Source organism: Fusarium odoratissimum (assembly GCF_000260195.1).
Source record: "Fusarium odoratissimum NRRL 54006 unplaced genomic scaffold supercont1.5, whole genome shotgun sequence".
NCBI lineage: Eukaryota > Fungi > Ascomycota > Sordariomycetes > Hypocreales > Nectriaceae > Fusarium > Fusarium odoratissimum.
Genome location: NW_022158691.1, coordinates 121639 through 144001, shown reverse-complemented (window position 1 = coordinate 144001; position 22363 = coordinate 121639). Strand labels below are relative to the sequence as shown.

The 22363-nt window shown below is 48.4% G+C and overlaps 8 protein-coding genes and 1 non-coding gene across 15 annotated transcripts; 4 read left to right on the top strand and 5 right to left on the bottom strand.

Annotated features, from left to right (window-relative positions):
- The first annotated feature begins 4 nt into the window (after positions 1–4).
- Positions 5–2516, top strand: FOIG_03967 (uncharacterized protein). 7 transcript variants are annotated; one of them, XM_031202006.1, is made up of 4 exons: positions 5–892; positions 1161–1251; positions 1305–1849; positions 1901–2511. In XM_031202006.1, exons 1-4 carry the CDS (start codon positions 824–826, stop codon positions 1967–1969), a joined length of 774 nt encoding a protein of 257 aa, XP_031067453.1. In that variant the 5' UTR covers positions 5–823; the 3' UTR covers positions 1970–2511. The 7 variants fall into 7 exon arrangements, with proteins under 7 accessions (XP_031067453.1, XP_031067455.1, XP_031067452.1 ...); XM_031202008.1 differs by having other exon boundaries at positions 5–1251; positions 1901–2516; XM_031202005.1 differs by having other exon boundaries at positions 1305–2511.
- Positions 2517–2597: 81 nt separating this feature from the next.
- FOIG_03966 (uncharacterized protein) lies at positions 2598–5111 on the top strand. Its single transcript, XM_031202004.1, has 3 exons — positions 2598–3400; positions 3651–4071; positions 4127–5111. The coding sequence occupies exons 1-3, from the start codon at positions 3041–3043 to the stop codon at positions 4894–4896; spliced, it is 1551 nt and encodes a 516-aa protein (XP_031067451.1). The 5' UTR covers positions 2598–3040; the 3' UTR covers positions 4897–5111.
- A 91-nt stretch (positions 5112–5202) lies between these two features.
- Positions 5203–6114, bottom strand: FOIG_03965 (26 proteasome complex subunit DSS1). Its single transcript, XM_031202003.1, has 3 exons — positions 5867–6114; positions 5701–5812; positions 5203–5649 (listed from the first exon to the last, which is right to left on the bottom strand). Exons 1-3 carry the CDS (start codon positions 5976–5978, stop codon positions 5610–5612), a joined length of 264 nt encoding a protein of 87 aa, XP_031067450.1. The 5' UTR covers positions 5979–6114; the 3' UTR covers positions 5203–5609.
- Positions 6115–6522: 408 nt separating this feature from the next.
- Positions 6523–6594, bottom strand: FOIG_03964. The gene has a single exon. It is a non-coding gene; the product is annotated as a tRNA-Gly (tRNA).
- A 133-nt stretch (positions 6595–6727) lies between these two features.
- FOIG_03963 (uncharacterized protein) lies at positions 6728–7500 on the bottom strand. Its single transcript, XM_031202002.1, has one exon. It carries the CDS (start codon positions 7403–7405, stop codon positions 6833–6835), a length of 573 nt encoding a protein of 190 aa, XP_031067449.1. The 5' UTR covers positions 7406–7500; the 3' UTR covers positions 6728–6832.
- A 2957-nt stretch (positions 7501–10457) lies between these two features.
- On the bottom strand, positions 10458–11480 carry FOIG_03962 (2,4-dihydroxyhept-2-ene-1,7-dioic acid aldolase; the record flags this gene model as incomplete). The annotated part of the gene is made up of 5 exons (XM_031202001.1): positions 10458–10720; positions 10773–11040; positions 11097–11122; positions 11172–11264; positions 11312–11480. The coding sequence occupies 5 exons, from the start codon at positions 11478–11480 to the stop codon at positions 10458–10460; spliced, it is 819 nt and encodes a 272-aa protein (XP_031067448.1).
- A 1725-nt stretch (positions 11481–13205) lies between these two features.
- Positions 13206–15254, top strand: FOIG_03961 (uncharacterized protein). Its single transcript, XM_031202000.1, has one exon. The coding sequence runs from the start codon at positions 13366–13368 to the stop codon at positions 14962–14964; it is 1599 nt and encodes a 532-aa protein (XP_031067447.1). The 5' UTR covers positions 13206–13365; the 3' UTR covers positions 14965–15254.
- Positions 15255–17660: 2406 nt separating this feature from the next.
- On the bottom strand, positions 17661–19301 carry FOIG_03960 (uncharacterized protein; the record flags this gene model as incomplete). The annotated part of the gene is made up of 6 exons (XM_031201999.1): positions 17661–17784; positions 17834–17961; positions 18010–18893; positions 18944–19059; positions 19110–19136; positions 19223–19301. The coding sequence occupies 6 exons, from the start codon at positions 19299–19301 to the stop codon at positions 17750–17752; spliced, it is 1269 nt and encodes a 422-aa protein (XP_031067446.1). The 3' UTR covers positions 17661–17749.
- Positions 19302–20651: 1350 nt separating this feature from the next.
- FOIG_03959 (uncharacterized protein) lies at positions 20652–22355 on the top strand. The gene has a single exon (XM_031201998.1). The coding sequence runs from the start codon at positions 20677–20679 to the stop codon at positions 22159–22161; it is 1485 nt and encodes a 494-aa protein (XP_031067445.1). The 5' UTR covers positions 20652–20676; the 3' UTR covers positions 22162–22355.
- The last annotated feature ends 8 nt before the right edge of the window (positions 22356–22363 follow it).

Here is a 22363-nt window from a genome sequence, read left to right as displayed (position 1 = left end):
GACCCTCGGAGCCGGTGTCAGCCCGTGAACCACTGCCCGGCCGGGATCCCCGGAGAGTGATCCACCGCAAAACCACCAGGGTTCAATATCAGCGCTTAACCTAAGCCTACAGACTTCAGTACTACGATGTTGGTAAAGTCAAAAGAGACGAGCAAATTACGGTATTGAATACGGTTACATTATTCACTCGTGTAACGGCCGCATGTACCATAATAAAGTAATTTCCCAGTCATGCATTTCTGGGTAAGAGGCGTTTGGGTCACCGCACAGTGTTAGTCTAATGCCCAGGTGAGGGGCTACCGTTGATGCCTGGCGAAACGTGGACAAGATTTCTGTACGCGACACCGTTTGAATATCGTCAGTGTTGCACTGTTGCTTTTCCAGCTGAGACTGGACGTTGGTCGCATGACTTGATGATCCATCCCAATTCCGTTCCTCCATCTTCCTTTCTTCTCTCAACAACACAGCTTCTTCTTATTACCACGATCTTCTCTCTCGGTAACCCGTATCGCGAGGCCTGCGACAAACGAACAGAGTGTTCCCCTGAAAACGCCAAGATCGAACTGTGCGTCGTGAGAGTGGGAAACCTGTCGTCATTTTTATAGGGAAGAACCCGCCCTTGAGACAAAGGACGCGCCCACATTCAATCCGCCGCCGTCATTCCTCAGCGCTTGCGCACGGCAGATCAATTCTCACTCCTGTTTCTCTTCCTTTTTCTCCCTTGTATCACCACCGTCAAGGGATTAAAATCGCATCGTGTCCCTCTTCCCCCCCGCCGTATCTCTCTGCATCTCTTATCGCTTTACCTCAATCTTTTTTCGATATGACGTGGGAACTCAACCAGAGGCGGTTCATCCGCTCCATCAATTCCAAGTACATCTACGGTCGCATCGTAAGTCGAAGCTCACTCACCCACGCCCTGTTTTTTCCAACTCTATGATCCGTCGCCACTTTAGCTTCCCCAGTATTTTTCCCAACTACTGTCCAGCTCTATCGTCATCGCTACAGGCTCTTTTTTTCGCTTGTTCATGATATCACTTTGCGCACTTCTTTACTTTTGCTTTTCTTCTTTCATCACATTTTTTTAATCTCGGTGTCCTTCCTTCTTTGTGCTGTTAGGCCTTTTTTGTGCGATTCGACGCTGACGACATCATCACCAGCCTCTTCTGCATACCATCGTTTTCTTAATCGAAATGGCATTCATCGCAAGACTTACAGCTCGATTCAACTCGTACTATGACGAGCGACCATGTACGCTACCTTGAACCCCTCTTGCTCGATGCGATATAACTGACACCTCGCAGTAATGACCATGATGGTCACTAACGCCATCCTCGGAGGTGTCGCCGACACAGTCGCCCAATCCATCACCGCGATTCGTGAACGAGCTATCCGTCAGCCAGGCGGTCTTAAGAAGAACGACGGCATCGCTATTGAGATCCACGAGCTTGACCGCAAGAACCCCTTCTACGAGCGCGACCTGATCCCCGACTCGGTCGGCCTTCCTCCACCTTTCGACTTTGAGCGTCTCACGCGCTTCATGGCATACGGTTTCTGCATGGCTCCTGTGCAATTCAAGTGGTTCCGCTTCCTCGAGCGAGTCTTCCCCGTCACCAAGACCAGCGCTTTCGTCCCCGCCATGAAGCGCGTTGCTTTCGATCAGCTTATCTTTGCGCCATTCGGTTTGGCTGTGTTTTACACGACCATGACTATTGCTGAGGGTGGTCGCCGTCGCGCCGTTTCGAACAAGCTTCGGGACATGTACATTCCAACTCTCAAGGCTAACTATGTTGTTTGGCCTGCTGTGCAAATTGTCAACTTCCGCTTGATGCCTGTTCAGTTCCAACTGGTACGTCATTCTTTTGTGCTCCAGAAACCCAGATCGCTAACAGGTTTGCAGCCTTTCGTGTCAACAATTGGTATTGCCTGGACAGCATACCTGTCCTTGACAAACTCAGCGTCTGACTAAGCCCATTATATCATGTCTGGTGAACGTTTCAATCGGCCTCGAGCTAATTGTTGATCGATGATGAATATTAAATTGCGTCGACTGTTACTGTTTCAGCCGTCACATAGAAATGGCGTTTGGGATTTTTTACATATACTGCACGATTTGGCATGCTCCGGGACCTGCAATTGAGAGTTTGAGACTCTGGCCCTTTTGCGGCAATGCCTCGCACGGCATTTTTCTTATGGGTTGGGATGGGATACGGACCATGTTTAGAATAATAGCGTGAGTCTCGTTTGGCGTTTCGGTAGATTTTTAAAATAACAAGACGAAGCGATCTTTTTTGTCTCAAACACTTTTACACCATGTTCAACTTTGTGTTTAGCAAATCTAGATGCGATGTACTTCCCTGTCGGAAAACGGTTTGATCGTAGATGAAAGTGAGGTGTCCGGATAATAATCACGATATGACATCAAGTAATTCTTTTGTATTGTAGGGCTGACGGGTCGGAATTGATCTCGGCCGTTAAAGTGGCTGCGCGCAGGTTAAATGGAGATTACAAGGGCACCCAGCAAGGTGTGAAGCGTGATATGGCCTGTCTTGATATAATTCACCGAGAACATCCAGTGGTCTGAGAATTTGTGGCAATTGCTTTTCAAGCTTTGATATCCATAGACAAAACAGTAATGAGAACGTGTCATATCGAATTTCACTATCAGATCAGCTAATCGATGTTGTTTCAACATGGGCTTCTTTCAGCTTCTACCCCCGCTAGCTTAGACCTCATATCATGCATGCATGCATCTTGGTGTCGCAATTCATTACATACAACTGTTCAACAAGGTAACTGTACATAAAAGGCGTGGTTCTCGGCGGTGTAGTTACGGCCCGCGTCTCTCCGGGTCTGCCGCATCCGCATCGCCAGAAGCCGGAGGACGATGCCCGTAACCCGGCGATGTTGACGGCTGCGTAAAGTGCATAGGTTGAGTGTTCAGGGTAGGCTGCTTGTCCGTGCTTTGACGATGAAGTTAGTGAGTGAGTGAGTGATTTGACAAGTGGACCGACCGAGACGAGACCGATCATGTCATATCATGAATAGAGGAATAGGCAATAGTCCACTGACAAGTCGGCATCTCACGCCAGATTCATGGCTAAAGTGTTTCCTCCAGGGGCATTCACGGGCCTCATCATCCCACCATCTGCGAGTGCAGCCGCGAAAGCCCCGCCAACGCCAGCGTCATCGCGTTGAGATTGACCCCCACCTTAACCTTAGCAGTGTTATTTACTACCTGACGCTCCCCTCCATAAACTCTCTTCTTCCCTTCTTCTCCTCGACATCACCCTTTGACCTACATCCTCATTCACCCATACCTCGCATCGAAATCATGTCGCTGTCTAACAAGCTCTCCATCACTGACGTTGACGTCAAGGGCAAGAGGGTCCTCATTCGAGTAAGTTGGCGAGAAAAAAAATGCCCCGCGATGGAATGAAGCTGTTGAGCTTGGTTGAGCTCCCCGCATCATATCATCAGATGTCACGAAGAATCAGTCGAGGCAATTGCACGAGATGTACCTCAATCAATTCCTCGATTAGCTCTTGAATAAGCTATAGCCATCAAGCTCAACGGCTCAAACGTTCATGCCAAAAAGCCTCAACAATACCCCGCCATCCTCATACTCTAGCTAACAAAACCCCTCTCAGGTCGACTTCAACGTCCCTCTCGACGCCGACAAGAACATCACCAACAACCAGCGAATTGTCGGTGCCCTCCCCACCATCAAGTACGCCCTCGAGAATGGCGCCAAGTCCGTCATCTTGATGTCCCATCTCGGCCGCCCCAACGGCTCCCCCAACGAGAAGTACTCCCTCAAGCCCGTTGTTCCCGAGCTTGAGAAGCTTCTCGGCAAGAAGGTTACCTTCGCTCCTGACTGTGTCGGTCCCGAGGTTGAGGAGATCGTCAACAAGGCTGAGGACGGCGCTGTCATCCTCCTCGAGAACCTCCGATTCCACATTGAGGAGGAGGGCTCTTCCAAGGATAAGGAGGGTAACAAGACCAAGGCCGACAAGGCTCAGGTTGAGGCTTTCCGAAAGGGTCTGACCGCCCTTGGTGATGTCTACATCAGTGAGTATCCAATTACACTACAACACCCCACGCTATGTGATGCTAACAAGAACAGACGACGCTTTCGGCACTGCTCACCGTGCTCACTCCTCCATGGTCGGTGTCGACCTACCCCAGAAGGCCTCTGGTTTCCTCGTCAAGAAGGAGCTCGAGTACTTCGCCAAGGCTCTCGAGGAGCCTCAGCGCCCCTTCCTCGCCATCCTCGGTGGTGCCAAGGTCTCCGACAAGATCCAGCTCATCGACAACCTCCTTGACAAGGTCAACACCCTGATCATCTGCGGTGGTATGGCTTTCACCTTCAAGAAGACTCTCGAGGGTGTCTCCATCGGTAACTCCCTCTTCGACGAGGCTGGCTCCAAGACCGTCGGCAACCTCGTTGAGAAGGCCAAGGCCAAGGGCGTCAAGCTCGTCCTCCCCGTTGACTACATCACCGCCGATAAGTTCGACAAGGACGCCAACACTGGCTACGCCACTGACAAGGACGGTATCCCCGACGGCTGGCAGGGTCTTGACTGCGGCGAGGAGTCCGTCAAGCTCTACAAGGAGGCCATCGCCGAGGCCAAGACCATCCTCTGGAACGGCCCCGCCGGTGTCTTCGAGTTCGAGAAGTTCGCCAGCGGCACCAAGGCCACCCTCGACGCCGTCGTCGACGCTGTCCAGAAGGACGGCAAGATCGTCATCATCGGAGGTGGTGACACCGCCACCGTCGCCAAGAAGTACGGCGTCGAGGACAAGCTTAGCCACGTCTCCACCGGTGGTGGTGCCAGCTTGGAGCTCCTCGAGGGCAAGGAGCTGCCCGGTGTTACCGCTCTGTCGAGTAAGTAAATAATATCCACACCTGTTGGAGTACGATGTCTATGAGAACCTGTTGATGACGGGCTATGAAAATGGAAAAAGGTCGGGCGGGAAGGGCTAGTCTGTAGCAAAGACTGAACAGATCAAATAATTAAATACCAAATACCAATAGAGGCGCGAAAGCGCTATAAAAACATTACCTACGACTGAAGCAGTTCCGATTGGTGTACTTGTGAGAAGGCTTTTCATGGTGGAATCTGGAACTTTGACAAATGCACATGTTTGAGAACGCTGCAAATGTCTAGATCGCACAAGCTAGTGATGCTTCGTGAAGAACACAATAAAAGGCCCTGCAGTCAGACCGACCATGTTTGCTATGGAATGGAAAGCATTCCAACACCCTACGGCCTTACAAAGACCAGCGTCGGTGTGAAGTTCCGATCTACAGGTTGAGGTTCTAAAGACTCTAAATGATGAGGCCGAAAGCAAACCAGCAATAGCTTACTAATTTTAGCATGGACCTGTCCAGGTATTTCTGTCACGTAGGAGGCATTGACAGTTGCAGTCCTTGAAACAATACAAATGTACACAACGGGTCTCGCTCGAAACGTTCAGCAATGCTTCACGGCGCTTTCGCGCGCCTCTATTGGTATTTAATTATTCCATCTGATCTGTCTTTTCCACAGACTCATCCTTCCCGTTCTATAATTCCTTTCGAATCGCGGTATCGTTACAACATAACTCTATCGGCGTTTAGCAGCCTCGACCTTCTTCAGTTCCTCTCTATCCAGACATTAGCTCCGCTCAAATAGTATCCGTAGACCATATACACACCGAAGTTGTTGCGAGAAGTCGTCGCTCGTGTCATCGTCGTCCCAGCTCTCTTCCCAAAGGTGCTTTGTCTCGCCGCTACCCTTTGCAGCCTCGGTCTGATCCTCTGGCCAGTCTAAACAGCATTAGTACTCAATAGCAACCTTATAACGGCGGTGGTGGGTGGTACCGTCGACGGGGAAGTCCTCGAACTCGTCGTCCTCGCCGAGAGCGGCGGGCTTCTGCTCTGGCTTCTGCTCAGCGGGCTTGTCGTCTGTGGTCTTGGGATCTGTGGATGCCATGGTGGATCGAGGCGGATATATGATATGGTGTTTCGATTAGATGGGAGGGAGAGCGATTGCGGTATTGGTGGTTGTTGATGGAGAGCTGGAGCTGGGTTGAGAGGCTATGGAGAGCTTGATGATGATGCGGTAGCTGGAGCCTTGTGGACGAGGCGGGAAGGTGGGGCTCAACGGAAGAATGATCGACCGCTGTTGGATATGCAACGGAGGTTCACCACGAGAACATTCAATGGCAGACATGATATGAGGCAGGAAAAATATCTAAACATAGAAGTAAGAGGAGTAATTGATATTTTGTATTAGCCTGTATTAAGGTCTCTGTTTTGAAATAATACTACTGGCCTCCCTGAATGATTTGCTTGCATGGAGCTCTGACGCTGTTTGATCACCGGGAGTCGATTCCTAGTTCAGCTGGAAATTACTACAGTGACAGCGCCAAAAGAAACAAATGGGTTGCATAAAAAAACAGATGAAATAGAACAAGAAACTCAGGACCTGAAAGCCCATGTCTGCAAAAGGAAACCCTTGCGGGTTATTGAATGCTTGCGACCGAGGGGAATCGAACCCCTCTCTAACGCTTGGAAGGCGTTAATGCTAACCACTACACCACGGTCGCTTGTTGGTTGTTGAAGGACGTGTTAGTGTCTAACCTTATATTCACAACATCTTGCGAGACAATGGATCAAAATTCACCTCGGAAAGAAATTGCCAGACCTCGATCCAATGAGTTAGAAATGAGACCAATTTTGGCTGAGTTTAGCTTGAATGAAGTCTGATCTTGGAACTATTTATTCTCTATATAAATGAGGCGCATATCTGGCCAAACGAGCCGAAACACAACCACCATCATGATCTTATGGAGGCGCCATTATCAACCATCGGCTCTCAAAACCCTTGAACTCCTCCTCGATAAGTCGCGACGTACTCTCCCATGGCACCTTGAACGCCCCTGAGTTAAACATGGGGGAGTAAATCACCGGCTTACCATCAGATTCCTGTTCCCGTCCCGCCTCCAACTGCACCCTCATCTCCTTCAACGCCGCCCTCGTCTGCGCCAAAATCTTTCCGGCACCATCCTTCCCCGGCTTCCCCGTCCTCGGATTCGCTCTCCCATACCCATAACTAGTGAATAAACACACTATATGTATCCTTGGAGCTCCCCTCGCCGTGTCTGACGCTTGAGGCGGAATGATGTAGCATTTCCCCGCAAGACTTCGTGATGGCCATCTTGACCCGTCAGGTATGGTTGCGTTACAGAACCTTTTGTATTCTTTGCAAGCAGCTGGAAATACAGTCGCAAGTTCAGCAGCGATTCCAGCGCCCCACTCGGCGATGCAGTTTGTTGCGTGGACGAGATAGATGTCTGAGGGGAGGGATCGGATGGCGTTGAGGGAGGTTGTCTCCAGTATGAAAATTGGAGACGCCATCTTGTGACGTTGTTTGTGAAGTTGTGAAGTAAAATAACGATTTGACAAGGAAACATAGGAATGAAGAGCGATTGATATAGTTGTGTAGGAGAAAATGCCTCTTTTACATGATGTAGGTTTGGTGTTGAGCGTTGTCTTTAGGCGTGACTCATCGGCAAGACAGCTAATTCTGCTACTTCCGTTGATCAACGGAAGGCAGAAACGAACTTTGGAAAATTGAAAGAGACTTATTATGAATATTGTCCATATTTCATTAGGTATCACGAAACATTAAAGCTAAATGTCGCGTGCTATTAGATGAAGTTTGGATTGGGCTGGGCGTGTCTCCAATACGTTTGATGCCTAGCTACAACATCAAGTGAGAACATGAAGAGACATCGCAAATTAATGATATAATAACGATTATAATTCCTGTGGGTTTATAGGGGGAGAATAATATATAGGGATTGGCTTTAAGCTTTGGATCATTCATAGCCAAAAACCCAGTTCACCCGCTGGCAACTAGTCCAAGTGTCGCGGACGTCTCTTTGGCATCGACCCAGTTGTCGCAGCTTTGAACAACTGCCTTTTAACGGGACGGAACCGGCAGGGAAGATTAGATGAAAAACAGAAAAGTTTTGCCAAACAGCAACTTGATCGGCTTTATCACTTGCCCTCACGATTCGGCAGTTGTGAATTGTCCGCTCTGCTGCGTTCGCCTATCAATCTGACCGCGATATGGAGGAACAACTGCACAGTTGGGACAATTGATGCTGCTGAATATGATCCGGCAGGCCTGGAAATACAAAAATTTGGGAGATTATTACCGAAATTGTGATGCGAGTGAAGAGTGTAGACATTGTCCATTCTCACACGGTTTCTTACATGATGGCCTGATTCAGGCCATGCGGGAGTTCAACACTCGCCTTTCGTCTTTCCTCAAGAGCGCTCTTAATCTCTCCATCGGTACCATGTCAGAGACAAGATAAAGCGCCTAGAAAAGATTTGTGAAGATGGACCTATGTCTTGTATCTACACGGTTGCTCGGCCGAAACAGTTCAGTTCTACGAACAGCTTCTTGACAAACTGAGACGACAAACCCTGATGGTAGCCACAAAGTCACCATGGTTGATACGTCGTCTAATTCAGAGATCAGGTCACTTTGTAACGCAAGCTGAGACCCAAGTAGATTTTCTTTGCCGGTAACCTGGCTCCAAGCCCGTTGAGTGTCGATATGGCAACACTCAGTGACTCGATACGTCAATGACAGCGCGACATTGCTCTTAAAACGGAGTTTGTAAGCACCATGCCTCCCTGCTAGTTAATGCTACGAGCTCCAGAGGCCGTGTAGTGCTTGCTGAAGGATAGGAAGGCTCACTGCACGACGAGGACGTGGACCTACGTGACCCAAACGACTGGTTGCCATAGTTCACTTCTGTACCTTCAGCGAATATGGGATAACTATCATTTGAAAGAAGTTAATACGAAAGGCCGCGAATCAGTAATTCACAATGGTTTCCTGGACCAGGGCGTATGCCCAGTCTTACCAGACTCGACCAGTTTGGCCATGCTTCGCCCCAGAGTGGGATGAGTCTGGAAGTAACGAGTACCCGTGCTCTTTTCACTGCTACAAATGATCACTGCTACGCTCAAGGAAGCTTGCTAATTGCGAGTGAGGATCGCAGGATGCTGGAAAAGGTCCGGTGGATGGATATTGCTGATCAGTCCGAGGAGCGAGAGTACCGATGATGAGGGAGTGCTGGAATGGCTGAGAGGACGGTATGTTGATGAAGCTACTTGGGACTTAACAGAGAGTTTTTCACGGCCCATAGATGAGTCTTGATCATGGCGCAAATGAAGTTCGATCTGTTTCTGCTGAGTAGTTAGTATGGGTCCGTGTACTCCTATGAACGATGACTTGGGCCGTCCTTTTGACAGGACCTTCATATCAAATCAAGATCCAATACGCAGAAGAAATCACTAGACGACAGCCAGCTCATAATAGAAGAGTGCTGTCACTCACCTGTGGATTTCAGAACTGCCAGTTATCGCCACTGCACTCAGGGCTCGCCACCCAGCCCCGTGACACATGAATTCAACCCGATATTGACTTCCACACAAGCTTCAGACACGTCACACAGCCCCCACTAGACCCAGGGGTAAGGTAGTGTTATATACTAATTCAACTCAGTATTCCATTGTCGTAGAGCAATGACGGAATGGCAATGGCCGGTGTCCAGAGCTCTACGAGGTAAGTCATGCAACAACAAGCGTTGTTGGTTCGAATCCCGACGTGAAAAGACGTGACCCATAGAATTAGATAGGCAGTAGGTAGCTGTGATATGCGTAGATGTAATGTAATATGTAATATTTGGATTACATGTGACACATACTATCATATATTACCATATATCTTCTGCCATCTTTATAATTTTGCTTATTGTAAACACTTTTTATCTTCTCTCTTTTTTATATCCACGTCTCCAAGACCTCACCCGCGAATTGCTTTAGGCAACGCAATCTGCAAATTTCATAGTAGGTGAAAGTATTTATTTTCCTCTTTAATAATTGTAATTATTAAATGCGCTTATTTTATACTTATAAGCTTCCTAGGCTTTTAGCCAACGCCTATTGCCATACCGTGAAGAGAATAATGTTGCAAGCTATTTTTTTAAGTCTTGTTCTTTGATGACTTACTATTGTATTATTAGATATGGCTTGAGATTACCAGAAGTAACCTATCTGTTTAGTATTTGCGTATGAATAACCTTATAGTAAGCCCCCGCGTACTTGTATAATGCATTGGATGGGTGTGAGGACTGGCTCTTCTAGCATCGGGCTCCTATGCTGCCGGTTGCTGGTTGCTGGATCGAAGAATACAGGCAGACATAACATAAAGCGAGGTCCCATACAATACAATGCGGCCGCGACTGTCAAGACGACTCTAAAAAGCTTGGTCAGTGTTTGAATAGGAAGTCGAAGTCAATTCATTGAGGAGAGGGCGCATGCCTACAAATATCTCTGGACTGCGAAGTAAACAACATATTTTTAATCTTGACATATCCAGAGACCTTTAATAACCCACGCGCTTTCCTAAATCTCTCCCTCGAGCAGTGCCCATCTCAGCTCTCGTAGCCTGATGAAGCATGGCGTAATCCGTCCCAATATGAACCATATTAAATCCTGCCTCGATATATCCCATCGCCTGCTCCCCAGATCCCGAATAAATACCACATTTCTTCCCTGCCTTACGCGAGACTTCAAGAATGCGGTTAATGGCAGCCTTGAGCTCTGGCTTTACAACACCGTTGAGGATAGGGTATCCAATGCTATTACCTACACGATGTAAGCTCCAATGCAATCTCAGTCTTGCTACTGAGTGACTCACCAAGATCGAAAGGCCCAATGAATAAAACGTCGATACCTTCAACGGCTGCAATTTCTTCGAGATTGTCCAAAGCAGACTTCGTCTCGATTTGAACTAGGGTTAGCAGACTGTCATTGGCTTGTTGTAGATACTCATCCGACGTAGGAATGGGCTTGAAACGATCCATGGAGAATGGGCTTCCGAATCCACGGTTTCCCATGGGAGGAAACTTGGCCGCCTTTACGATATCGCGAGCTTCTTGTGCTGTTTGCAGGAGAGGAACGAGGATCTGGTGAGTGTTAGCAAGTTGCCCAGTCGGACTCGACATACTTGGCGGTCTCTCACTCCATGCGCACCAGCATCCAGCGCCCCTAGGCAATCGTTAGTGACGCTTAAATAAAGCTGGTTAGTAGCGCCTACGCTTAATGAGCCATGGTTCTGTACTCGGGATACGCACAATCGGCGATGCGCCGGCTGCTGCAACGGCTGGGACGCATTGGCGCATGTCTCGATCTGATCACAGTCAGCTCCAGCCGGCAAATATGGATATGGCAACAAACCGTCAAGATCACCGTGTTCGCAGTCAATCAATACCCAGTCACAGCCGGGCGTCTGCGCGAGCATCCGTGAGATGTTGGTGCTGGGCATCATCTGCCAATACCCGAGGCTCGGCCCTGCACCTTTGTCAAGCGCCGTCTTGAAGAAATTGCCTGAACCCATTGCTGCCATCGCGAGATAAGGTAAGTGAGAAGTAGCCTCGTATCTATAAAACTTGCTGTCAAGGTTGAACTCGGAGTTCTGAAGATCGGTGCAGTGTTTCAGCTTCAAGGGCTTTTGAGGTGCAGATGAGGAGGGGTCGCTTCGATCTAAATAATGCCAATCCACTCATAGTTCGGCATTAGCTCATGTGGTAGGCTTCACTTTTTGACGGGTTCAAGTTGTTGACTCGACGGTAGACAGTAAGGTAGCTTAGGCAAACCGAGGTTCGGGTCGGAATGGCGATGGCTCGGCTTCTGTTCCCGAAACACATTTAGATAGCCCAGGTCATCTCTCTTGATACCTAGCCTTTACAAACAGGCAATGCACCCTCAGTCGTTTCAATTGTGTTAATTAGGGACCTCAGAAGGCCTTCAGGTTATCTGACTTGAGAAAGCGCAAGGACTTGTCCGACTGTCGCTTCTGACGCTGGAGATAAACCATTCAGTCCCAGGTTAGTTTATCAGATCAGAGAGCAATAATAGTGTGATCAAGGTGAACTCAAACGCCTTGTGATTGAACAGCTCCAGAGCCAGTGCTTGCAAGTATGCTCGGCTGTGAGATAGTACCATATACTAGATACCTGAGCGCCAGTTCCGAGTTGGTCGTACCTTTTCTTACTTTGTATTTTGGAAGCGATGGTATCTGGGGGAGGTAAACCTGGGTTCATAGCAAATTAACTAACAAGAAAGTATGCACAGGTGGGTGCCAGAAACTTGAAACAAACCCTGGGAGGAATACCAGGAAACGGAGGAATTTGTCTACGTGTTGGAACGTGTATCTGCAAGGAGGACAAGATCATCCCTGGGCATTAGAGAATGGACAATCGTTCTATGATTGCCGGTCGCAAGAGGAGTATGCTAATGCTGGAGGGGTAGATTTGAGTATTGAGAGTAAAGGCCCGTCATTGGAGCTAGAGTAGAGCTTTGCTCAGTATAAATCATCGAATTAAGTCACAGATTCTCCGTCTACAATATCTAAAAGCCAGAAATCTTTCACAACATTCTCCTGTCAGATCCCGATATCGTAATCTTGCATATCCTTCATCAGGACAAATGGCATATCAGTATCTTCCATTTCCACATCAAAGTCGCAGTTTGAAGATTGATGCGGAGCAGTAGGAGAGTTCCGGTTGAAGCACATGGTGTATGGAAGTCCATATGAAGACAATGAAAGGAAGCAACGAGAGCAAGACGAGAAGAGGCGAACGAATTAATAAAGCAGGCAATGAACCCTCGCCAGCGATTGGACAAGTGCGGGAAAGGTAAAAGGTATTGGTTGAGTAGAATGACGGTCGTATTGGCACTGAACAAGAAGTTGAGTTGCGAGAGGGGTCTCAAGGTATGCACTTTCAGTATTTGAATGATCAAGCATTCGCAATCACTCCTGGTCTCAGATAAGTCTGGATACCTAGAGCAAAGGACTCAAAGGATCTGCAATAAAACAGTATTCAGAATGTAATGAGGGACATGGCAATCAACAAGTCGCGTCCGTCACCTGGCTCGCACGTTCAAGCGTTGCATAGCCAGCCCAGGCGAGTTCCCATATATGCAGAGGTAGGAGATAACCAGAGCGGGGTTAGGCCTGTACCTTTGGATATGTGCATATGTAGAGGGTGAGTGAGACATACGCCAATTGGATGTATGGGCTACCTAATGTATCTGTGGTGGCCAATTTGGGAGGCCCAAAGCGGGGAACGTCACACTTGAGCCTGGGGAGGCCGAAGAAGCGGACGATACATGACTGCTCAAAAGACATAAGATATGTTTTATAGAGCACGTTTAATCCTCGCCTGATTCTTCCATCACATAGTTCAAGTGGAACATTTAGCACGCCTTAAAAGCTACCTTTAGTAACTATGCAGAGCAGCTCTATCAAAAGGCTGCGTGCAGCGCTCTTACGATGTCTAGCATTATTGGCTACCCCCGCAGTGGCAAGTTGCCTCTGCTCAACAGCAGCTCAAGCATGTTTGATTCTCGCTTCGACGTTGCCAGCTGAAGCGTTCGTTGCGCCGAACTCGACGGGCTACCAGAAGGTTCAGAACAGCTACTGGAGTGAAACGGCGGGTGACCTGAGACCGGCTTGCATCACACGGCCCGGAAGCACCGAGCAGGTGGCCTCCATCGTAAAGGTACTCTCGACCTGCGGTAGTGACGTCCGATTTGCCATCAAAAGCGGGGGCCATGGATCGTGGCCGGGCTGGTCCAGCACCGAGGGTGGAGTTCTCATCTCCTTGGACTTAATTAACGGAGTTCAGAATGTGGCTGACAAGGGCTACGCTGTCGTAGGCTCTGGCGCGCGATGGGTTGATGTGTACAAGTCGCTCGAGCCTCAAGGGGTGACTGTCATTGGGGGCCGATTCGCATCAATTGGCGTCGGGGGGCTGATTGTTGGAGGAGGCATCAGCTACTTCACCGGGCTGCACGGCATGGCATGTGATAACGTGCTCAACTACGAAGTTGTTCTTGCCGACGGTACTATCGCTAACGTCAATCAAACCTCCAAACCTGACCTATTCCGTGCACTAAAGGGCGGCGGTAACCAGTTTGGCATCGTGACGCGCTTCAGCCTCAAGACATACAAACAAACGACACAGGTTTGGGCCGGCATCTTGACCTTCTCTATCGACAAGGCTAGCCAGGTTTTCAACGCCACGCAGGCCTTCATTGACAGATACGACCCTCTATCGCACATGTATCTTAGCATGGGAGGGGGCTCCAACCCGCAACTGTCCTTCATCAACGCCTATGTATTTTATGATGCCTCTTCCCCACCGGCTGGCGAGGCCAATCCTTTTGCCGCCTTCTATGCAGCCAAACCTATTGCAGACACCACCTCCACACAGAACTATTCGGCCCTCATAGCGTCGAACAACAATGGGAACACACCTCAGCAACGTTGGCTGATCGGCGGCCATACATTCCCCAACCTTGTGGCGCCGTACGGCGCTGATTTGTACTTGAAGCAGTGGCAGGCCTTTCGAGACATGGCCAACGCCACAGCAACTGGTGATCAAGCTCTTCTCTTTTCCATGGCGTTAGTACCAGTTCCAGCACGTGCGATGCGAGCTGGTGAGAACGTCACAGGCGTAAAGAACGTGCTTGGCCTTGAACCTGACGCTGGTGATGCGGTCTGGATTGACTACACGCTCGCCTGGCTGGAGGCCAAGGACGACGGCAAGATGTTCGAGTTTGCAGAGCGCATAAGCAAGGCCGGGGATAAGCTGGCCACGTCCTTTGCGCCCGGCGTAGCCAGCACAAACGCAATCCAGAGCGCTGTAACAGCCAAGGAGGCAGAGTTCTACCGGACTAATCCACGGTACATGAATTATGCGCTTCTGGACCAGCCTGTCCAGTCTAGTTATGGTAAGGAGAATAAGCAGTTCTTGCAGCGGGTGCAGAAGCGATATGACCCGGATGGGCTGTGGAGAAAGAATGGCGGTTTTCTGTGGGGTTGATGAATATCTTTCGCTGTGAGAAGGGGGGATATGCAAGCTTTCTACTATAGTCCGGCGGTGGAAACCTGTGTAGACGATTTCGTCCTTCTTACTACGTTCTAAAGTCGCTCTTCTGTTGCACTTTCGCCTCATAAAGCCCGATATAATGTCAGTGCCCGTGACACAGATAACCCTTGCGACATGGACCGTTTCTGTAGGTACCGTTTGAAGCTTCACGCGAAACCAGACTATTGCGGGATTCTCAAGCTCCTTTATAGAGGCTGCAATCACAGAACCAGGTGTTGTACCCGAAACGTTGCAGTATGAAGGTGGCTAAAGTGAAAGGTGACGTCGACAGGCTAACGAAGCATGTAGCGGTGATGGTCTGTTTTGATACAAGTTGAAGTCATAAAACCTGTGATGATGTGTGAATAGGTTCAAAAGCAGTATCACAGGACTGCCTTAAGACATTCGTCGACTTAATTAACGCCAACCGCCTTGAGCTCTTCCCATCAACGGTATGTTCAGAAACTTCGAATTCCAGTACTCAAAAATCGCCCTTATCATTTTCTCCTTCTGTCTTCCTCTTCACATCAGCTAACTATGTCTGCTAGCAACTTAGCATACATGTTGACTCTACTCTGATCCCGGACCGCCTCCATAATCACGACGGCAATTCGTCCATCGTTGTACAGAGTTCAATCCTTTGATTATACCGCGAGGTAACAACACTTTGTCAAGTGACAATACTAGCAATCTCAGCAATAACATCCTCCAATCCATCATCATCGTCCTCATTATCATTACCATCACTGTCATTATCCTCGTCCTCGTCTTCATCCCCACCCACAACCCTCATCATGACTACCTTTCCACTTGACACATGCTTACAATGTCTCTTGGTCTTCTTCCAGCACTTTTCACAAAGTGTTTTGTCCCAGCATTTCGTGCAACGAAATATCATTTGGCCTTTGTTGAAGTCCTTCCAGCATGCCGAGCATCCACTCAATACCGAGGTCTTGTACTTTGGGAGTGCTATACCGGCGACGAGAGTGACTTGGGTTGATGTTGGTGGGCGCGGGCAGGTTGTACAGAAGAAGGCGTTTTGAAAAACGATGGACCGACTATGATGGAACAAGACCAATTCCACAGGCCGTGCAGCGTGTTGCGGTTACAAGCTCGACTCTTGTATTCCCTTGTTGAATTGGATTCTGAGGCTGTGTTTGTTGCCTAGGACGAGGGTTAGACCCATACGGTGGCTGATGCTGTAGTATCAAAGCATTAGCCGGAATAGTATCGTACATAGAATAGTGATGCTGGTCCTGATGAGATGCGGAAATGCGATAGGGATGGTAAGACATGGCTCCAGATACAACAGGTCCTGGAAAGATCGATCGTGAATCAGAAACAGAAACAGCCAGGGAAGCACCACGATACTTCATACGTTAAATCACCAACAGGCCCTTATTGGAGGTAATGGGACGTTGCCGAATCGGGAAAACCAGTGAGGTTTGATTGGAGCGAAGCGGAACTTGTTCAAAACGTTGAAACGCTCGAACCAATTAGAGTTTGAGAGTCGGGCAACGAGGCTGGAAATATTCCGCCCTGATTCTCGCGCATTGGATCATATTGGGTTGATGACTTTTTGAAGCGGCTCGACTGGATGAACCGTAAAGTGCCCGCTCAGCTCGCAATGTTAGGCTCTCATCAACCTAAACAGGTCTCAATGCATTTAGCTCTTAATGTACGTGCCCATTGGTGACATCTCAATTTTGCCGAATCTTCTGTTCTCAACCCTTTCAGCATCATTCTCCCCGCCTAATAAACTTTAGAATCATGTTGCTCTTCATCAAGTCTTCTTTCTTCACTTTCTTGGCCTTACAAGTCGCTATATAATGTATAACAGCTCCTTTGGACATGTATGCCCTTCAAAGACCGGCGCAGAAATAATGCTTCCACCATCATGGCGCCTTGGAACCTAAGAGCCTATAAGTCGGACTGACACATAATTCCCGGCGTCTTCATTCAGGATATGTGTAGTTCATCAATCAGCAAAGATGCTCTATCGGATTCTCAACCATTATGTCAACAGCAAGACAAGCTCATGTAAATGTCGACTTCAGGACGCTTGCGGATCTATGGGAAGCTCCGAATTGCCGAGGCTTGCCTATTACCCATGAGCCTGACATGGAACTCGTCGAAGGGAATGGAGGGCAGTTCAATACGTAGAGCTGTCGCAACGAGATGAAGGACCACCACATTTTTGACAAGTAGATGAGCCAATCGTATCATTTAGCTATAAATAAATAGAGTTAGTAATAGAGTTATAATAGCAAGGGCTTATCAAACATTTACAAGCAGCCAAGACCGTATCCTGGAACTTGGTGATGAAACCGGCCAAGACGTTTCCTATTGGCTGAACAGGTTATTGTCAATGCACTCAGCAACAGAAGATCAATGCGTAACTCAAAACATCAACAAGCGGAACTTCAGTATCCGGAGTGAGATAATGTTCTATTCTTTCTATCGTAGCAGCAGTACTTTTGTCAAAATTCCCAGTTGTATCATCGTCATTATGTACCGCTCGCATTTGTTGATCCATGCACATCAATATATTCGTAAATTTTAAAACCATCCCAATGTTCGTTCCGTAATGAATGAAAGTCCGACGAACACCATCACCCCCTCCTCGCCAGTATAGTACAAGTAAAAAAGAGCCGTTATGAGGATAACATAGAAAATATCCTGAGTCGCGTCTTTTCCGTCGCGTGGTTTCATGTCTATTGTTTTCAAACACTTGTGAAGTCTAAGCGAAAGCACCGACAACAGACATTCCAAAGGCTTGGCAGAGTTAGCGAGAGCACGGACGACGAGATGGGGAGAGGCTTACCGCCGAGGCCGATCCAGCAGAGAGCGGCGATCTTGTCCTTCTTCTTCATGAGGTGCTGGGCTTCCTCGGAAAGGAAGTCCTCAACCAAGAGGTTGACCAGAGCAGCGTAGATGAGAAGACCAGAAGAGCTAGATAGCGTTAGTGATGATTGAGGAAATGGTTTGAGGTGAACTTACATAGAGTTGAAGACTCCAACCATAATTAGACCGAGTGCACTCTCGGGGTCGTACGAGTTTCGGCTGGCGATTCCAATGGCCTGTCCGATGGGTGCAGTAGAACCAAACGCCAGAACAAGAAGCCAAGGTCGGAAGCTTCCGCGAGGATAAGGCACAGCAGCGATACGGGCTCCGAGACCGAGACCCTCAAACATCTGATGGAACATAATGGCAGTGAGAAGGACGACGAGACCGTCAGTCGTCATGGCGATTGTCATTCCGACGAAAACAGAGTGGAACAGGATACCTCCCTCGAGCAGGGTGATGTTCATCGACATTCGCTTGTAGGTAGCCTGATCAATTGTCTGACCCTCCTCGTCAAAGAATGACTGGCTGACTTCGGGGCTATGCTTGTCGTCGATGGCGACTTGGGAGGAGTACTGAGTCTGCTTGATCATATCCATCATCTCAGAGCGTTGTCGAACGTATTGCTCGTAGAAAACAACGAACCAAGCAGGCATGGAAGATTTGCTGTCCTGCTCGTAAGAGTAGGCATGGGGCTTGTTCTCCTTCTCGTACAGCTCGCGTGCCATGGCCTTCTCGTAATCAACATCGTCGTAGTCGTCAGAAACGTTGGAGTCGTTGCGAGTGTGAGTATGGTTGAAGTTGGCGGTCTCAGGGAAAGGGCGCTGAGGCCGAGGAGGCGGGGGCTGGACAACGGTGACTGTAGTGCCGGTTGGGCCGCCGTGAGAGTGGCCGCCTGTCTTGGCGTTCAGGTAGAGCTCGACCATGAAGAGGAGAAACATCGCGGCCATCATGATGACACCGGGCATGGCGGGGTAGATTTCGGTGAAGAGGTCGGGGAGACAAGGATTAGTGAGACTGCCGAATGCTGTTGGGAGCAACTATTGATGATTGTTAGGTGGATTCTAAGCGATACCTCATCGTTACTTACATGAACGAAAGCAGTAGCAATCAAAACTCCAGTACCGAAATGCTTGCAGGCAAAGAAGATCTTGGGAGGCATCTTAAGCCACTTTATCCTCTTCGCAGCGACGGGGAAACCAGCGCCTGAGAATCATTAGCAATTGAGAGGCGATCTCACGAAGCATTCAACCTACCGAAAGCAGAAACAGCAAATACAGCGACTGTTGAATTGTTAGATTGCCAAGCAAACACGTCGCTTATCACGGTGGAGTAGTCCGTGACAAGCTTTCAGCGCGTGGAGACTTACAGAGACCTCCGACATGCAAGCCAAGAGGATAGTCCTCACCCGTCCCCGATCCACCACATTGAGGCTTTGCAGAATCCATATTGAAGAAAGCGAGATCGAAAAGAAAAGAACCGTTTTCGTAAGGATCGTGATGAGTAATGAAGTTGTATTACCAAAAAGAAGAGAAACCAGTTCCCGTTCGAATCGAAATAAACCGAAAAAGAATAGAAACAAAATTCCAAGGAAAGGGAAAATGAAACTCAATGAACATAAGGAAACGTACAAAGGAAATGTATATCGCCCAGGTACCAGCCTAGAACAGAGAGTGCAGGATAACGAGAGAGAGAAAGCCCCTGCTTGGCGGGATCTCGGTTCATCTTTATACTCTTCTTGGCGACGTTATAATAAACTATTTTAAGTTGAGAATTGAGGCGACTTGTGATGCGAAACGAGCCTCGTGTCACGGCACAGTTTCAAGCGTCACCGTTTCACTCAGCTACGGTACTTCTTCTCTTTTCCCCATGTTGGGCGGGAATACCATGTAGCCGAGACTCTTTGGGTATGGCGCGCGTCGCGGAGATCTGCGGCTACAGTTAAGCATGTTACGGGAGCAGGGCAGATCTGGTGTCGCAGGTTCAAAATTCTACGACGTAGTATTGCAAATATACCCACCGCAGGGGGCGGAACATGGAGTTTCCGGTGGTCCCCTTATTTCTTGGCCGTCTCAGTGTCTGTGATGATCATCTGGGGAACGCGTCGTTTATACAGAAATATCGGCACTTGTTGTTCTTCTCTGACGAAAAACCCCACTGGTATAGTGTATCATGACCTGGGTATAATGGCTCATCGCTGTGACCTAAACAGCTTGGCAGTGTGTCACTGCCAACGCGCCCCCCGCAGACTGAAGCTCTCTTGGCTATCTAGAAATGGAGGAGAGAAAGCTTGGTATTCCAATTAAAGCACATGTTGGTTTCTACTAATGTCTTATCTGACATACGAGGATGCGGAGGCGCTGATTGATCTGATAAGTTTCTATACTCCAGCCTTTTAAGTTTGACTAGCCAGCGCTCAGATTCTTGGCGTATTACTCAGCGGAAAAGACTCGTTTCTCGAGACCTTTTGTTCAGAGGAGATTACTCGCTTAGCAACTGTATCAGATAGCGCCTGCTGAGCAGATCCATTGTATCAATTGACTTGCAGAGTCGCATACAGAGAGAGATTGCGACTCTGTAATGACTCGGTCTAGTTTCGGCTTGTACCGCCGGGGAGCACGGGTCTCAGCGTTCACGATCCACAGTTTCTTCTCTACGATGGGTCCTAACGCTGCCCTAGCCAGAGGAGCAAATCACCGAATCTAGAGCAAAAGCTGTATAGCTTCATTGAATCTGAGTGTATATAATCTCAAATACGAAGATATTTGCTGTAACTTCTCTCTTTAGTTTCATTCTTTCATTGTTCTGCAATTGATTGCAAACATGGCCACTTTCGTTGAAACAATCAACATCTTGAGATTCGAGATCATCCCTCGGTTATTCATTCGCGATCAACTCCATCTTTGTCAAACAAGCAAAGATCTCCATACCGCAACTGTTTCAGTTCTCTACCGCGACATCACCATAACACACGACGTCGAAGTACCAAATGACCCGCCACTGTCAGCCGGAAAGTTGAGAAGGCTTGAGAGATTACGCGCGGCACGCAGAAAGCGACTACCCTGGGGCGTTGGCTTTCTTTTTGCGATATTGAGCCGACCAGCCTTGAGAAGTCATGTTAAGAGCCTAAGGTTTCGAATCGAGAATTATGTTCATGATGAACATTTTCGTGGTACTGGGCTTTTGAAGCCATTGAATTTTCACCCGCTGGACAACGAAAAGGCTCGGCAAATGATTCTTGATGGAATTGACGATTTGAGCTTTTCTGAAACGGAAAAGCTGAGTGCGGCGTTCACGGATCGCGACTTTGATCTTATCTTATCGCTCACCATCGCGGCATGCACCGAGATCCAGAGTCTTACCATCGACCTTGGATACTTTCTATACAGCCACAAATGGCTTCTCGAACTATTCAAGAACTCACTTTCACCTCAAACAAAATCACATAGTCTCCAGAACGTCACGCATTTCGAAGTTGCCAATCCTCGGGGCTGGTTAGGTTACCAGCAACTTCCTAGGGGAATTCATCCACTTTCATTTTACCTCCCAAAAGTGAGAACCTTACCCCTGGAGAGTTTCGCTAGTCATCGTAAAGGGGAGAACAGCGCATTGGCAGACACAAATCCCTTTTGGCCTCTTTCATCTGCACCACAGGCTACCTTTCTTACTACGCTTCATCTCGATCACTGCTCGTCAAACGCCCATAATATAGCAGCAATGCTTGCGCAGACGCCCAATCTCAAGACATTGTTTTACGCATGTTATCTTCCTGCTTTTGAATGCGACTTTGACGTTGATGAGCTTAGAAGCGGACTGGAGCATGTGCGCAATAGCTTGTCTAAATTAACATTGAACTTGATTATTATGCAGAGAGGGCTTATTGATTTCTCGGATCATGAGTGGCCATTGACTCACGGCCGCATTGATGATCTTCGAGAGTTCCTGTCTTTGACGGATCTTGAGATTCCTCTCACTTTTCTTCATGGCCATACAGCCCCAGGGGACTGGCAACCATTGGCCGATCTCCTGCCACCAAATCTCATCTCTCTTACAGTCAAAGATGAACTAATGGACGATTATACTACCTTCCAAGATCTCTACACAGAAACAGCAATCCGTGATATGATGCGGACGTTCCTCAGCTACGGCTCCAGGTCATTTACCCTCAGTTTACGCCACGTTTACTTTTATCGCTACCCCGCGATCTGGGACTATGAAAACCTCTCGAAGGGCCCCGAGAAGGAATACTACGAGGATTGGAAGCCTGTAGATGACAAGTACGGCAGTCGATGGGCTTTTGCGGAGTGATTACTTGGCGGAAACAAAATTGCTCGATGACCTGATCTGTGGAGATGGTGTTTTGCAGAAGGGGTTTCGGGGGTTTGTTTCACCCGCTTTCGCTAGATTTCTGAAACACGAGGGGTTGCAGAACGGCAAAACAAAAGGGACCCTGATTTTGAGACGGCAATTAAGTAATTGTTTGTAGATGGGAATTGGATGCGGAATTTCA

Coding starts and splice junctions, on each gene's coding strand:
- FOIG_03965 (XM_031202003.1), bottom strand. CDS start 5,978: ATGGCATCCACAGATCCCAAGACCACAGACGACAAGCCCGCTGAGCAG. Junction 5,813..5,866: donor CGAGGACTTCCCCGTCGACG/GTACCACCCACC, acceptor AATGCTGTTTAG/ACTGGCCAGAGGATCAGACC. Junction 5,650..5,700: donor GACTTCTCGCAACAACTTCG/GTGTGTATATGG, acceptor ATGTCTGGATAG/AGAGGAACTGAAGAAGGTCG.
- FOIG_03967 (XM_031202005.1), top strand. CDS start 824: ATGACGTGGGAACTCAACCAGAGGCGGTTCATCCGCTCCATCAATTCC. Junction 893..1,160: donor AGTACATCTACGGTCGCATC/GTAAGTCGAAGC, acceptor CATCATCACCAG/CCTCTTCTGCATACCATCGT. Junction 1,252..1,304: donor GTACTATGACGAGCGACCAT/GTACGCTACCTT, acceptor GACACCTCGCAG/TAATGACCATGATGGTCACT.
- FOIG_03966 (XM_031202004.1), top strand. CDS start 3,041: ATGAATAGAGGAATAGGCAATAGTCCACTGACAAGTCGGCATCTCACG. Junction 3,401..3,650: donor GCAAGAGGGTCCTCATTCGA/GTAAGTTGGCGA, acceptor AACCCCTCTCAG/GTCGACTTCAACGTCCCTCT. Junction 4,072..4,126: donor CCTTGGTGATGTCTACATCA/GTGAGTATCCAA, acceptor TAACAAGAACAG/ACGACGCTTTCGGCACTGCT.
- FOIG_03961 (XM_031202000.1), top strand. CDS start 13,366: ATGCAGAGCAGCTCTATCAAAAGGCTGCGTGCAGCGCTCTTACGATGT.
- FOIG_03959 (XM_031201998.1), top strand. CDS start 20,677: ATGGCCACTTTCGTTGAAACAATCAACATCTTGAGATTCGAGATCATC.
- FOIG_03963 (XM_031202002.1), bottom strand. CDS start 7,405: ATGGCGTCTCCAATTTTCATACTGGAGACAACCTCCCTCAACGCCATC.